This window comes from Homalodisca vitripennis, unplaced genomic scaffold, assembly GCF_021130785.1.
Source record: "Homalodisca vitripennis isolate AUS2020 unplaced genomic scaffold, UT_GWSS_2.1 ScUCBcl_3956;HRSCAF=9805, whole genome shotgun sequence".
Classification (NCBI taxonomy): domain Eukaryota; kingdom Metazoa; phylum Arthropoda; class Insecta; order Hemiptera; family Cicadellidae; genus Homalodisca; species Homalodisca vitripennis.
In genome coordinates, this window is record NW_025780085.1 from 30233 (window position 1) to 46570 (window position 16338).

At 36.5% G+C, this 16338-nt stretch overlaps 1 protein-coding gene across 1 annotated transcript in view; it reads right to left on the reverse strand.

Annotated features, from left to right (window-relative positions):
- The window catches only part of LOC124372756 (senecionine N-oxygenase-like), a 34312-nt gene extending 18895 nt beyond the window's left edge, over positions 1–15417 (reverse strand). The window contains exons 1-2 of the mRNA XM_046831168.1: positions 14746–15417; positions 13551–13689 (exon numbers count right to left, since the gene is read on the reverse strand). Coding sequence (XP_046687124.1) covers positions 13551–13689; positions 14746–14954 — 348 coding nt within the window. The 5' untranslated portion in view covers positions 14955–15417. The remainder of the gene's footprint in view (positions 1–13550; positions 13690–14745) is intronic.
- Positions 15418–16338: the final 921 nt, after the last annotated feature.

Sequence of the window (16338 nt, forward strand, 5' to 3'; positions counted from 1 at the left end):
ATGTTGCTAGTTATATATTATTACTTTTGCATTTGTCAAATTTTGTATTACTTAGTTGTTACTTAATTTTATCATACACCACACATTTATTACTGTTGCTCGTTTTTATATTTAACTACTTATTATTTTCTTTGTTTTTTTACCTTTTTGCTGATTATTTATTAACTTACTTATATTTATTACTAATTCGCTATTTTGTTGATTATTTATTTTTAACACTGTTTGTTATTTAATTATATATGTAAACATTATTAGTGCTATTAATCGTTTATACTATTTTTAACTTATTACGTGTACTACTGGTGTAATTCCGTTGGAAGAATAAATAAATAAAGTTCCGGCTATAATGGATTTTTACCTCGCTAAACCATTCTGTTACTACATCCTTTAGTGGCCGTACATCTGGATTCTATGTCTACTGGTCGTAGGGTGCACTCCGAAACGGAATAAAAATACATGGAAAAGTTAAGTATATTGGCTGGGATTGCAAACTGAAATAAAGTTCTGATTCGCTAAATTGATGCGGTCGCTGTCAAGGACGCCGTAGGTCCTTTCGTGGACCCTTGGTCCTCAGACTGGAAAGGAAGTTCTTAAACATGGCCAATTTAGTAGTAGCTGTTCTGATTTTGCTGAAACAAAGTTACAGTATTACCAAATTACGTCCCTGGTTGCGAAAGCGGGCTAAGATTTTGCCCGGTTCAACCGTGGGAATATTTCATAATGATAAAAATTCATCCAAATAATGATGCCTCACAAATATCTCTGCGTTTTTTGAATGCAAATTCAATAATTTTCCCTATTTGGCGGTAACATTGATGGTAACTACCATCAATATTAACAAGAACTCTTGAAGGGATGTTTTATGGTAAAGTCTCTTGACAACCGTATGACACTAGTATCCGAATTGGTTTATTTATACTGGGATTTTATGGATGAAAAACTATTTGTTCTAAGCTCAGGAAGAAGTTACATGTTCTAAGCTTAAAGATAAACAGGATATGTGATTATTTGTCACAATAACACTGTAGATTTTATAGTTATGTAAGGGTTTTTACCATCCAGTTGAAAGTTTTCAGTTATGCCTAACACGAAGACCTATTCAATAAACTAATTAATTAATAAATGTCAAATATATTCGTATTATAAGCCTACTGTGATTTTATAATAAAAGGAAGAAGTTATAGTTATTCTTAAACTATATTGATATTTTATATAATCTAGACAAGTAAATAGTGGAATTTAAGAGAACATTTTTATTGTTATACTTTACGTTATATGATAGCAAATAGTGAAAATTACAGTTATGAAGAGCTAGAGACAGAATGCAGGAAACTTGAATCCATTAATCAGCAACCCCAGTGACTTGTGTTCAACTGTAAAGTGTAGAGGACAGGCAATAGTGCAGCGGCTGCAAACTGGAATTTAGGTACTAGATGTGTGTCTTCAATAGGACTTCAGATTGGGTCAGCAATAGTACAGCGGCCGCAAACTAGAATTTAGGTACCAGATGTGAGTCTTCAATAGGACTTCAGATTGGGTCAGCAATAGTACAGCGGCCGCAAACTGGAATTTAGGTACCAGATGTGTGTCTTCAATAGGACTTCAGATTGGGTCATCAATAGTGCAGCGGCTGCAAACTGGAATTTAGGTACCTGGTGTTTGTCTTCAATAGGACTTCAGAGTGGGTCATCAATAGTGCAGCGGCCGCAAACTGGAATTTAGGTACCAGATGTGTGTCTTCAATAGGACTTCAGATTGGGTCATCAATAGTGCAGCGGCTGCAAACTGGAATTTAGGTACCTGGTGTTTGTCTTCAATAGGACTTCAGAGTGGGTCATCAATAGTGCAGCGGCTGCAAACTGGAATTTAAGTACCTGGTGTGTGTCTTCAATAGGACTTCAGATTGGGTCAGCAATAGTACAGCGGCCGCAAACTAGAATTTAGGTACCAGATGTGAGTCTTCAATAGGACTTCAGATTGGGTCAGCAATAGTACAGCGGCCGCAAACTGGAATTTAGGTACCAGATGTGTGTCTTCAATAGGACTTCAGATTGGGTCATCAATAGTGCAGCGGCTGCAAACTGGAATTTAGGTACCTGGTGTTTGTCTTCAATAGGACTTCAGAGTGGGTCATCAATAGTGCAGCGGCTGCAAATTGGAATTTAGGTACCAAGTGTGTCTTCAACGTGGATTCAGATTCGGTCAGCAATAGTGCAGCGGCTGCAAACTGGAATTTAGGTACCTGGTGTTTGTCTTCAATAGGACTTCAGAGTGGGTCATCAATAGTGCAGCGGCTGCAAACTGGAATTTAGGTACCAAGTGTGTCTTCAACGTGGATTCAGATTCGGTCAGCAATAGTGCAGCGGCCGCAAACTGGAATTTAGGTACCTGGTGTGTGTCTTCAACGTGGATTCAGATTGGGTCAGCAATAGTGCAGCGGCCTCAAACTAGAATTTAGGCACCTGGTGTGTGTCTTCAACGGGACTTCAATTGGGTCGGCAAAAGTGCAGCGGCTGCAAACTGGAATTTATGTACCTGGTTTGTGTGTGTTCAAAGATACTTCAATTGGGTCAGCAATAGTGCAGCGGCCGCAAACTGGAATTTAGGTACCTGGTGTGTGCCTTCAACGGGGATTCATATTGGGTCAGCAATATTGCAGCGGCCGCAAACTGGAATTTAGGTACCTGGTGTGTGTCTTCAACGTGGATTCAGATTGGGTCAGCAATAGTGCAGCGGCCTCAAACTAGAATTTAGGCACCTGGTGTGTGTCTTCAACGGGACTTCAATTGGGTCGGCAAAAGTGCAGCGGCTGCAAACTGGAATTTAGGTACCGGTTTGTGTGTGTTCAAAGATACTTCAGATTGGGTCAGCAATAGTGCAGCGGCCGCAAACTGGAATTTAGGTACCTGGTGTGTGCCTTCAACGGGGATTCATATTGGGTCAGCAATATTGCAGCGGCCGCAAACTGGAATTTAGGTACCTGGTGTGTGTGTGTTCAAAGATACTTCAATTGGGTCAGCAATAGTGCAGCGACCGCAAACTGGAATTTAGGTACCTGGTGTGTGTCTTCAACGTGGATTCAGATTGTGTCAGCAATAGTGTGCAGCGGCTGCAAACTGGAATTTAGGTACCTGGTGTGTGTCTTCAACGTGGATTCAGATTAGTTCAGCAATAGTGCAGCGGCTGCAAACTGGAATTTAGGTACCTGGTGTGTGTCTTCAACGGGGATTCAGTATCCGTGTTATAACTTCCAAATAATCAGTAGTCCAGAGGCTGTCAGGCAGGAATTTAGCATTAATTTTGATATTCTGTTGAACTGATATGGGTATAGATGTTTGTGTTTGTCTGTTTTAATATACTCCCTGGGGCTTTTGATTCATTTTTTTTGTATTTCCATTCTTTTCTCTTCATATTAATTTTCAGTTTGTAGCAGTAGCAAATTTTAATAAACTGCCTTTATTACGACTTTTTGAATTTATGATGTTATCTCAGTCTCTGTTATCCATATGTTGCACCTTAGATTTTTTTCTATTACTAACAAATTTAACTAGACGTGCTTCTTATGTTACTTACAAATTTGAATGATTTTGACTAAATTATTTCTATGGTTACAACATTGTCTAATTGTTGATTTGGAAATAATTTAGATATCGAGATATCGGCATTAATATTGTTCATTTGTTAAAGAGTTCTACCCTTAGTAAGTCCCGTAGGAACAACTCCAGTTATAGTAATTATGGAATAATATAAAATACTAGATTCCGTTACTTTAAACAAAATTTACAGCTACTCTTAGATGAGAGTGATAATTCATAACAAAATGTCTCCATAAGTACAAAATGCATTTTTTTATGATAATTATTGTGATAGCCAAATTATTAAGAAATATTGAAATAAACTAAAAAGATATTAAAAAGATTTAGATGGATATAAATTAAATAATTATTGCCGCAATAAAATAAAATATTTTCCAGAAGGCATTCTCTCTTCAAAACATATTAAAATACAGCTACTTTTGCATGGAAAATGTTAGTTCCCTTTTTAACCCTTTGAAGCACGCAATTGATTTTTTTTTAATTTTTCTTATATTTTGTTGTGTTTTTCTGTTTTATATAACCATAAATAACATGTAAACATCAATATTAATTTTTTGGACTATTGGGTATTTTTTTTTTTTGTAAACGTGGTCCCACTGTGGGACCACTGTGCTCACCAAGCAATCTAACCAAAGTATGGCGCAAAGGAGAGTAAGAACAACATTAAATTCTTTTACAATTACAATTTTAATTACATAATTATCAGTAATTTCTAAAAAAAATTACTATCTATATAAAGAACATTAAGGTATAGGCTAACTTTAATTATGGGGAAAAAATAATAGGCCTATGCCAAAATTACTGAATATTTACCACTGAATCAAACTAAGACATTGTTTGTCATTTTTAGAAGCACTTATTCAACTGTGATACTTTACAAAACAATTTCTTTGGTCATTTAAACAAAGTCCTACATCACACTGTTGACATCCCCAAAACGAGCGATGCGGTTTCTCGCTTGTGCTACAGTGCGCGCATCTTCTTTTGGTTCCATGAATTGGCGTGTGTGTACTTCCGCAAGTTCTTTGTTCCTGTGATACACTTTTCTTATACTTGTTTAGGTTTTGTGCCTTTCTTTTGGTCCCCTGGACTAGCCATCTTTGAAACACCCTTGGCTAGACCAAGGGATTGGCTGACAGCGATTCTAAATTGTTTCAAGGATAAAGTTGAGCCATCGCTTCTTATGCAAAATAAAATGTAGCTGTTCACTACACAGATGTCCAAGAAGTGAAAAAAAAAATGCGATGCCACCATTTCTTACTCCTTCGGTCTATTTGGTAGCATTTTTTTAGCTGATCGGCTTTGTCTACAAATCCCATGTGCTTGTTGTTGTAGTCCTTTACCACAACTGGGACAGCTAAAATCATTCTTGGTCCCATCTTTCATTTTCCTTTTTACTGTTGTCTCAACGGTTGGATCGTGGTTAGTTTGAAATAAACATAACAGGCTTTTGGTCCATCCACTTAACAACTACAATGCCAGGAAAACAGTCGATCTCCAGTCACTAGCACCTATAACCATGTAACGGTCGTCAGCAAGATCGTGTGGAAGGTTTTACCCTATCTTTGCGTATAGTACCGCAAGCTTGGATCTGTTTGGCTTGGAGGTCTTTGAGAAGATTTACCGATGAGAAAAAATTGTCAAAAAAATACTTTATGGTTAGAACCTGAGAGTTTTTCTGTCAGATCTTTTACAACCCTTTTCACCAAGAAGTGACTCTGTTTGACCTCTTGCAACTTTGCCTGTATATATTTGGAACTCACAAATATAGCCCGACTCGTCAGCTCTCACCCATACTTTGTAGCCTCTCTTGATGGGGTTTGAGAGGCATGTACTGCTTCAGAGTTGAGCGGCCTTTGAATCTAATCATAGATTCGTCAACTGTCTGGTATTCTTTAGGATTATAACAAGAAAGAAATGATTTCGAGAGAAGCGAATCTAAAAATGGTCTTAATTTGTTACAACTTATCATAATTTGGTTGGTCTCTTTTTGGCATTTGGCTGTTGTCGTTAAGATGCAAATTTGTAAGTAGCCAACCAAATCGATTGACAGACATTGCAGGTGAAATAATTGGGTCTCGCATGTTGAATCAGAGGACCAGTAATCCCTATAAAACTGGGGAGTTTTTTCATGCCCATGAGAATGTTAACACCAAGAAAGGTTTTCATTTCTTCTACATTGGTGGGAATGAAGTTTGTAGCCCCATTTTTTGTTTGTGTACAATACAAGTTTGTTTGGTATAACAATTTGCTCAACTAGCTCATCTGGGAAAATAGAATTTTAAAAATCAACTGGAAGGGTCAAATCATCTGAAACGTTTGGCCCACAATTTTATATTCATTTCTTCGTTTGACATATGAGTTATACCATATATATCCTACATATTCATGATAACGAAGACAAAAGAGGAGTCTCATTTTCAACCTCCCTATCATTTTCTTTCTCTGCGGGGCTGCTATCAACAATATGTGCATGTCTTGCATCATCTGGTAAAACCAAATTATTATCAATAATCTCTTGTTGGTGCCCAGAATCATCCTCAATAAACATTGGCAGCTCTTCAATATTTATATTATCTACATCTACAATATTTACATTTATACAAGCCTGTTCCTCAATGTCTTCACCATCTAGTCATCTTCAGATTCTATATCGCTTGGTATTTCTTCGAATATAGAGACAAGATCGTCCTCATTGATCTCTTGCACGTTCCATCTTCTGCTAGCCATCTGAAAAATACCCAAGAAATGAAGATTCCATTGCAAAAAAACTGTTTTTTGTACGCTAATGCATAATATGTTTTAGGTTATGTCAGCTGGGCACAGTGGTCCCATAGTGGGATACCAATATTTCAGCCTATATAATTGTAATAAATATATAAAATTCACAGGCTAACTACTTTAAATCTACTATGAAGTATACTTACACATTGAATTAATAACACTATATGACTTACCTTTATTTATAACAAGGTCAAAAATATCATAGATGAAACATCACTCCAAAAACACTACGCAGTCATGACGTTGACAAGTGGGAATGGACATATGTGTTGCTGGTGAAGGTTGTGGACGTAGTTACAGAATATCTCAACAGATGGTAGCACTAAGCAGGGTCTTCAGTGATCCCACAGTAGAACCATTTTGCAGCTAGTGAATATAACGATTTAAAAAAGGTGGGTTCCGCCATGGGACCAGAGTGCTCCAAAGGGTTAAATACTTTCATAAATAATGGGTCTGAAATATGATTTTATAAATAAAAAAGGTTATTTTTAGTAGAATAATAAACTAAATTTTGATGTATATCTCTATGCAAGGATTCCTTTTAGGAGGAAGACTTTTTACATCTACTACGCAGTTTTAATTTTTATAGTAGTGTTTCCGAGCCTACACGAGGTGTTGCCTCCCTGGACTCATTTTTAACTAATATTGATAAGTGGAACTATGACGTATTCATAAGTGAATCTCAGATCGCTGACCATAAACATGTTTTTTTTCACCCTCAAGCATTGGAGGCCACAGGTCATAGATTTAGCAGGCGGTCCGTTGATTAAGACTGTAACCATTAGATCTTTCAATGATACAAATTTCCAGTGGTTTGTGGAATCTGTCGCAGTCCAGGTCAGTTCCTGGCATGAACTTGCTCTATGCTTTCCTGCAGAAGCTGCATTTACTAGTTTTTTTCTTAACTTTAAGAAGACATTTGATACTTGTTTTCCTGTGAAGCTGAAAAAACGTAGTCCTGCGGGAGGCAAAAATGGAAAAAGGCATTTGGCCCGATCTGCAAACTGGTACACACCGGATTTAGCTGACCTACATAGTCTCATTGGCATCGTGTGTGATATGTCTAAGAGTAGGTCCAATCTGAAACCTTGGCTGCAACATCTGAGGAGAGAATACCGTGCTAAGGCTATGGAGGCCAAACAGGCTGCTGTGGGAAACTTTATTGCACAGTCTCAAAATCCATGCAAGGCAGCCTGGGACTATATAAATAGGAGTAAGAACCAAGTGTCTGCCCCTGACACCAATTTTGCCACAGCAGAAGTCTTCAATGCATATTTTCTTAACTCTGCCAAGGATCTTGTTAACTCGAGTAATTTGTCTCGCATATCTAACTTCGGTCCCTGTGGTACATTTAATTTTGCGTGGAAGCTAGTTACCGTGGAAGAAGTAATAACAGTGGTGCATGGTTTTAAGAGTTCCAAGAGTAAAGACATCTATGACATGTCTGTGGATGTGTTAAGAAGGGTGATTTATAGTATAGCTCCTGCTCTAACAGACTTAATAAATTTGTGTCTGTCGGAAGGGGTCTTCCCTGAGGTTTTGAAGGCATCGAGGACTGTCCCGGTCTACAAGAAGGGTCCACAAAACGAGGTATCGAGCTTCAGACCTACATCTCTAATACCTATGTTTGCCAAAGTCATTGAATCTGTCATGCTGGAGCAGCTGTGCAATTATTTTGAGTCACATCACCTCTTGGTACCAGCACAGTTTGGCTTCAGATGGCATAGATCTACTGTCGAAGCTGTGGACTCACTTCTTCAGGCCATTCTTAATTCTTTTGAAGCAAAAAGTTCTACTGCTGTACTGTTATGCGATCTTTCACGTGCCTTCGATTGTGTGTCGCACAAGATTCTCTTGAAGAAACTGGAAAGGTACGGTGTACGGGGTTGCGCCCTGAAAATCTTGAAATCTTACTTACATCAAAGGAAGCAGTCTGTAACCTGGGATAGTACAACCTCAAACCCCTTGGTTGTTGAGCATGGAGTGCCTCAGGGCTCAATTCTGGGGCCATTTTTGTTTATAATTTTCATTAATGATATTTATTACAATGTAGCGGGTAATTTTCTGCTGTATGCCGATGACTCAACCTTGTTTGCAACTCATAAGGACTCTACAACCGCAGAAACACTTGTTAAGAACCTTTTTACAAATGCTTCATATTGGTTCAGTTATAACAGTTTGTGCCTAAACCAGGACAAGACTCAGGCGATTACTTTTAGCTTGTGCAACAATGGTGTTAATGTGGAGGGAGTGAAGTTGCTTGGCTTTAATCTTGATTCGAGGCTTGTCTGGAATAAGCATGTTGATGCCTTGTGTAGTAAGCTAAGTAGGGTAATATTTTTTGCTTCGAAAGCTTAAAGCAGAAATGCCCTTTGAGTTTGTTAAGTTAGCTTACTTTGCCTTTTTCCACTCCCACATTATATATGGTACCAGGCTTTGGGGACACTCTGCCAGTGTAATTAGAGTTCTTCGGTTACAGAAAAAAGCCCTTAGGATACTAAGTGGGGCACAGTTGCTTGAGCACTGTAGACCACTGTTTTCTCAACACCAAATTATGACAGTGTACAATGTATATACTCGTATATACCAATGTCTTTTAGCAATTAAGCATAAAGAAGATGACTACATCACTAATGCAGGTGTACATAGGTATGAAACCAGGAAATGCCTTGATGTCCATGTAAATAGATCTAGGTTACACAAGATCTCAAATTGCTTCCCTATTATAGCCACTAAAATGTTCAACTCCATACCCCTTACAGTTAGACAGCTCCCGGTACAGAAGTTTGGGCCTGTCCTAAAATCCTGGTTGTCAGATATCCCTTTCTACAGCCTAACTGAATATTTTGAGTCTGACCATTCCATTCTGCTTGGCTATTTAAATTAATTTGTTTTTAATTTCTGCTATTCTGTTTAGTGCTATTATCTGTATATTGCATGACCCAATACTCCTTAGATTGATATATGTACTTGAATTAATGAGACCTGATTAAATAACGGTTCTTAGTCAAATCATGATGTAGAACCGTCTGTTTTGTATTCTTAGATGTAGTCCTTCACAAAATGTATGCCTAATTTTAGTTTTAATATTCACATTTACGCCTAGTTATATTTATATGTGTATTGGTGCAGGGCCTGTTATGTATTAATTAATCAATTAGTGCATGGACATGAACTAATGCACACCGTTTGTTACTATTAGTCAAAACTTTATTTCCTTACATGTAGTAATTTTTTTAAATGTGGCTTTGTGTTTAATTTTAATACCTGCATAAATGCTTAGTTTTATTTATATTTTTAGTACATGACCTGATGGACATTTATTGATGCAGGACTCTAATTATTGCACGCAACTAAGTTTTATAGTTGAATGTTGTTTTCACTAGACGTAGCCTATTACAATTTGTAGATCGGCTGAATAAATCATTTGAATCATTTAAACACTGTTATAAAAACTACCTTATTGCACAAAGCAGTGAATGTTTGCACATAAGCTAATCGAATATGGTTAACTCTCTTGACATTGTGTATGGCATTTTTATTGTAGCTAAAAAAAGGAAGGGAAGCACACTCTACCCCTTATAAATTTTTCTTGATAAGTGAAAACATCACTTCAGTATCAGAAATTAATCTAAGTTGGATTCCAAAAACAAACAAACGGGATGATTATTTTGTAAGTGCAACAGCATAATCCAATAGTGTAACCGTAAATAAGGCCGCAGTAACTTTTAAGTCTCATTGTAAGATATATATTTTCTTCATCGGAAAAAGAGGCTAACTATAAAAATGTCTCCTTAAGAATCATAGATCGAAAAAAAATTGAAAGAGTCGAAAGAAGACGCTGTATGATCGAAGTTTGTTTTTGTTAGTATATAGTTTCTTGATCGGGGAAAACTCAATAGTACAATAGTACCGGAAATGGACGGAACTTGGAGCATCAGTTTTCTACACATAACATAGCTGTGGAAGGAAAGATGTATTGAATATGAATGTTAAATTTAGCTCCAGTTCACCTTCCTTTTATTGCAGCTTCTGTTATCTAACACTGTCTCAGGCTTGACTCCTAGTACCTCATACCTCTGAAGGGATCCAAAGATAGTCAGAAAGTCAGAATGAAATTCAAAATACAAATTTAACCAACCCTTCCCACCATATTTACGTTATGTGTAGAAAACTCGGTTGCTCCACTGTGCTTAGAGACCGTATCAGATCATCGTAGTGCACTCAGTTGTGCATATGATGAGATAATGAGAACACCACTCCATCTATTTGTAGGGGTCTCTGATGATGTAAAGGTGTTAAAGCTTCGTTTTGAGCTTCTTCGTCGCCGACTTTCTTTGGATCTCTGCAGGACTCATGTTTGAGACAGCGTCAAATACCACACACTGCTATATAAGGATTGTGAATTGCAGCTTAATTCAACATTCAAACATCATAAGTGCTTTGACAAAGTAGGCAACGGCCGCGTGTAACAGCTCGTTGATGTATAAACAAATAAATGTCTAATGAGAATAAATCCCTATCAGTATTCACATGCAGAACGTGTAATATCATACAGTGTTTATTAAATCTCAAAATAATAACTGATAACCGATTTTGTAAGGTTTTTCCTGATTTCTTTGTATGTCGTTCTTCAAAAGACATACACAAAGTGCAGAATAAGAATAAGGAATAATTTTAAGTTAACGAGGAGAAAGCTAATTTTTAAACAAAACTGTTCTTGGTTATCATAATCCAAAATAATATACAAAATATTTTTCTTTTACTTGAATACATGTGTGAATACAACCTAATCAATACAAGATTATACCAATGTGTATAAACTACTGTAATGTGGTAGAAGTTTGAAATAATATGTTTAGCATGTAAGAGAGGTCTTCGGGTCCCGTCAGGTATATCCTATAGAAAAACAAATTATAGTAAACAGTTTATGGCATGGCTGTGTTCTAGTCTTTAAAATGCTTTCAAAATCTTTAATTTGTCTTGAAAGCGGTGTAACAATTTTCATTTTTTTATTGTACCAAAGGTATCAGTGGAGAAAAGCAGTGTTAAAAAATATACCACACAATGGGCTTCCCATTAAGTATTTTTAGTGTGAACTTCAACATCTGGAATCTGAATTGGGTTCCAAGCTATTAAAAAATCGTACAAATTAATTTACATTATAATTTTGTTGTACGTATAGGCTACCGTATATTGATCAAGAACTTCAAAAGGGAATGGTTGTTGGAAAACAAATGCCCAAAATATTAAGGACTATTTAGGAACTGGGCGTATCGGTCATCAGCCGATGTGGCCAGGAAATAAAACGTAGGTCGGGACCGGAAGATGAGCAGATAATTTAGATTGGAATGCGGAGAGCGAGCAGCCAACTTATATAGTTCGTAGCTCGTGGGATCTCCGCCTGGCGCGCAACACCACCGAGTCTGTATTTTTCACCCAAACCACACATGTAGGAACAACAGAGTGAAAACCGATCTTTAGAAAAACAATCTATACTAAAAGAATTGGGCTGCTAATTGATATGTGCAGTTTTTAACTGCAATAGTATGATATAATATGTAATCAAGAAGTAAAACAAACTTATGTATAGAGATAACTAAAATGCGACTGCAATGTCATTGCATTATCCACTACATGCGCCGTGACGGTGGTTGGGCCGCTTGTCTGCCTCCGTATTTCCCCTACATCAAGTGTCCCCCTCCAAAGTTATTACTCAATAAATTTGAACCAATAATAGGTTGTGGCGCTATGCAACACCAGAAAGTAGAGACTGGCTCATAGCGCCACAGAATTGGCCCGAGTGCTCACAGCGCCACAGCTCATAGCGCCACAGATTTGGTCGAGCGCTCACAGCGCCAACACAACCGAATAAATAATCGGATCCATGCTCACAGCGCCACAGCTCATAGCGCCACAGGTCATAGCGCCACAGGTCATAGCGCCACAGATTTGGCCGGAGTGCTCACAGCGCCACAGCTCACAGCGCCACAGCTCATAGCGCCACACATTTGTTGTGGCGCTGTGAGCTGTGGCGCTATGAGGCCGCACCACTTGTATAAAATATTTCCAAATAATCACAGGATCTCACAAAATACAATCTTCACACGCCACAATACAAAAACCTCCATAAAGGTTATTCAAATATTACTTCATGAACTTAATTGTTGATCAGCTGATATTGCCAACCTTTGCAAAGAAAATATGACGATAAAAAGTGTTGAATAAATGATCAGCTGTTACTCACAACCTAAACATTATTTAATATTTTATGCAGATAAGGATATGCATTTTTGTGCGTCTGCTTTATTTTTAAATAAAGCTAAATTTCAATACCTATTATTAATTTTTTTCCTAAGTAATTCACATGAATCTTTTCAGAATTAAATGTTCTACAAATCTGTTTAAGAAAAAAATGACCTTTATTTAACATTTATGGAAGTAATCTTACGTTAAACACAAAAATGTGTTATTTCTTTGCACCAATTCTTGTGTTTTACGTAAGATATCTCTGAAAGTATTGCATTTACAGCTCTGGGACGAATTTTAATAAATTTGTCAGATATAAAAACATAAAAAACAATCGTATTTGTATCTTTGTAACTACCTTTACCATTTTTATACGGCCTGACTTCACCAAGGGTTCTGAAATCCGGGCGAAATCTTTCGCTAGGCGTAACTCGCTAACGAAGCGTTTCCGGGCATATGGTTATATGAACTTTTTTACTTGTTTATAGCTATAGAATAAGCTCTCGAGAGATTGCCGTTTAGTTTTGAATCACCCTGTATACACGATTCAGTTTTCGTCAGAATATTGTTAAATATTTGCTACCTGTAGCAAATATTGAAACAAATCACTTGCTGAAAACAAACACGTTGTTAGCAAATGTTTGTTTTGCTATTCACTTTATTCACTTTTATTCAACTTAGTTGGATGAAGTTTTGTTTTATCAAAATTATTGTGAAAGGGTTGTAAAAATTGATCGCATTTTCTATTATAGAAAAATGTTTTACATAACGCAAGAGCGATTTAATATATTTTTAATAGTTTAACTTACATAAACATAATATACATACAATTAATGATGTTTTCTATTTAAATTTAACTACGGCACGAGATTAGAATGCTAAATACTTGATGGTAGGTAATATGACTGTATAAATGTTTACCTTGCACAAACTTCGAAGTTGGAATTTGTCGGCATAATCATTTATATATTCCAAGACTTCATCTGATGTCAAATATGAATCCTTTTCGTTCTTGTATGGTATTCCGGGAAACATCATAACTTCTTTCGGCAAATTAGTTCTGCAAACAGAAATAATCAAGGATAATTTGGATTATTCCACCAGAGTTCTGATAAAATTATTCTATTCGCAGTACTGAAGCGGTTAATTAATATAAATGGCAAACATACGTATATTTACTCTTTGTAAACGCGTATTGGCTTCTGGACAACCAGACTGTGGAAAGTAGCACAATTTGTACAGTGTTTAGGTTTTTTCTTCTCTGGCTATGAGCGCTAATTTGGTAGAATATCAGAAGGAGCAGTTTCCAAGCCTAAACGTGAGAGATATATCTCTCCTGGTCGCTTGGGCTGATGATATGGAACAGAGCCTGTCCTTCTTCCAATGTAGACCTTGCAAAGTAACACAATTAGTACTAAATAAATTCTCGTTAAAATCATTTACTATCAAGAATTATTAAATAATAACTAATAAAAATTAGAAGTCAATAATACAATGACAGTCATACTTACAAATAAACAGAAGACAGATAAATGTTTTAATATCGTCGCATGCCAGTGTTGGTTTTACCAAATCAGTTAATATATATATATATATATATATATATATGAATCAATTTGGATATAGATCAATCAATGTTTTATAATTATATATATATATATATATATATATATATATATATATAAGCGGCGCGGCGCGCTCTAGTGTGCGCACTCCCATTTGAACACATGCAAACTATTAAGCCGGAATTATTTCCAAAAGGCGGCGCGGTTCGGCGCGTCTACAGTGTGCGCCATGCTTTAAAGTCGATCTAAAATGTATGCTAAATTATTGAACGATATCTTCTGTACACTTTAAATGTTCAATTATTAAATGTAAGTGAATATTTATAAATGTAGAATAGTATGAAACCCACAAGTCATCACACTTTAAAGAAAGAATCAGATAAGAATTCTTGGATACAGTTGAGTTTAAAAAGTTGTTTAAAAATGTCTAAATACCCCATATGAAAACCTAATGCATCACCTCTGATGATCTGACTCCAATTTATATCACAGGAAATACAAATCCAGCCCTGAGAGGATAACAGGACATAACGTTATCTATGTTAACTCACTTGAGATTGCTGTACATGCTCGTGTGGATGGGAGCTCCATACTCGTCAGTGCGTGTACAGTCTGTGTACCGCCAAGTGCCACCGAGATACCCGGATTGCTCGAACACGGTACAGTCAAAGCTCGCGTCTCGGCAGTGTTTAGCGGCACACAGACCTGCCGGTCCGGCACCCACCACCGCAATTCGCTTTGACTCTGTAGCTGCTGCCATCGCCGTGCACTATTCCCTGATCTATAACAGACAGGCTATCCTTCGCCGTAGTTAACTGAACTCTGGCTCCTGCTAATCTTATAAATGTGCCAAGGTTCTCGGCATCTTGTACGCGCAAGCGCACCACTCCCCTTTCCACACTAGCAGAGACTGTACACTATACAGTCTAGTCTGGTCTGTATTCCGCTAAACGATAGTAAATGATTTTTTCGGAGAAGTAAAGTGCACAACGCAATGTATTTGATTTTTATCCAAACTTCAGTATTTCCGATGATTTCGGAAATAAAGAAAATGCAATTACTGGCACTGCCCAAAATAAAATACCAAGAACACGTATATACATACAGATTTCGTTCAGTAGGAATAAATTGCTACAGTGAAAAATTTATAAAATTATATTTTTTTGTCAATATGTACTTCGAATAAATAAAAATTATACAAAAAGTTATTGTTTACGTTCAGAGACAAGTGCACTACTAATTGCATCCTGAATCTAATGAGCTCACTTCACTGCAGAAACGTTGTTTCTATTAACACTTCGATGTATGCTAGTGCACTTTTAACGCCATGAGTTGTTATTGTTGGTATAGTAATAATAATAATACAGTGTTTACATAATTTGGACTGAATGTCACAACAGTGATATAATGTTGTTACTCAATGGTAGCGCTGTGTGTATCTAGCTTAATTCCCCCCACTCAATACTTATTCTATTTTCTGTTATCTTAGAAGCTGTAACACCTTTTCCTTATCTTGAAACTTGTATACTCCTTATCAGTAACTCTAAATTCAATTTTACTACGCATTTAGTAACTGAAACACTGTTTATGTTATTAGAAAAAGTGTTTCGACTAATTAAATCCAGAGGAATTCGTTTAAAAGATATAACTGAGTAGGTAAAATAGTTTTGTTCAAACAGTTTTTGATTGTCATAGTCTTTTAAAAAAATAAACAAATTTAAATATTTTCTGGCACATAAAAATTACAATTTTATGTTGTTTGTATTTCCATCTTCTGCATGTAGGTTTATTTCATAGGACGAATTATATTTTTAATATTCTTAATAAATGTTAGAGGATTCTGCTATCTACCTTGTTCAAGAATTGTATAATATAGAACAGGTAACAGAGTTAGGACAGTAGGAGGAGTAGACAGTATCCTCTGACCGTAAGTTACAAGAAAACAGTAGGCTATATAGTAATTAACAGTAATAATGAAAAATCACACATAGGATTCAAATCTGCCCCACAATATATTTAACTCAGGCCATAACGAAGTCCTTATTTTAACTTCAATAAAGAAATTTGATATTTTTATACAGAGGGATATAATAACTCATAATCAAGGATTGGATTTCTCGTTTAAAATTCCAAATACAGATTGT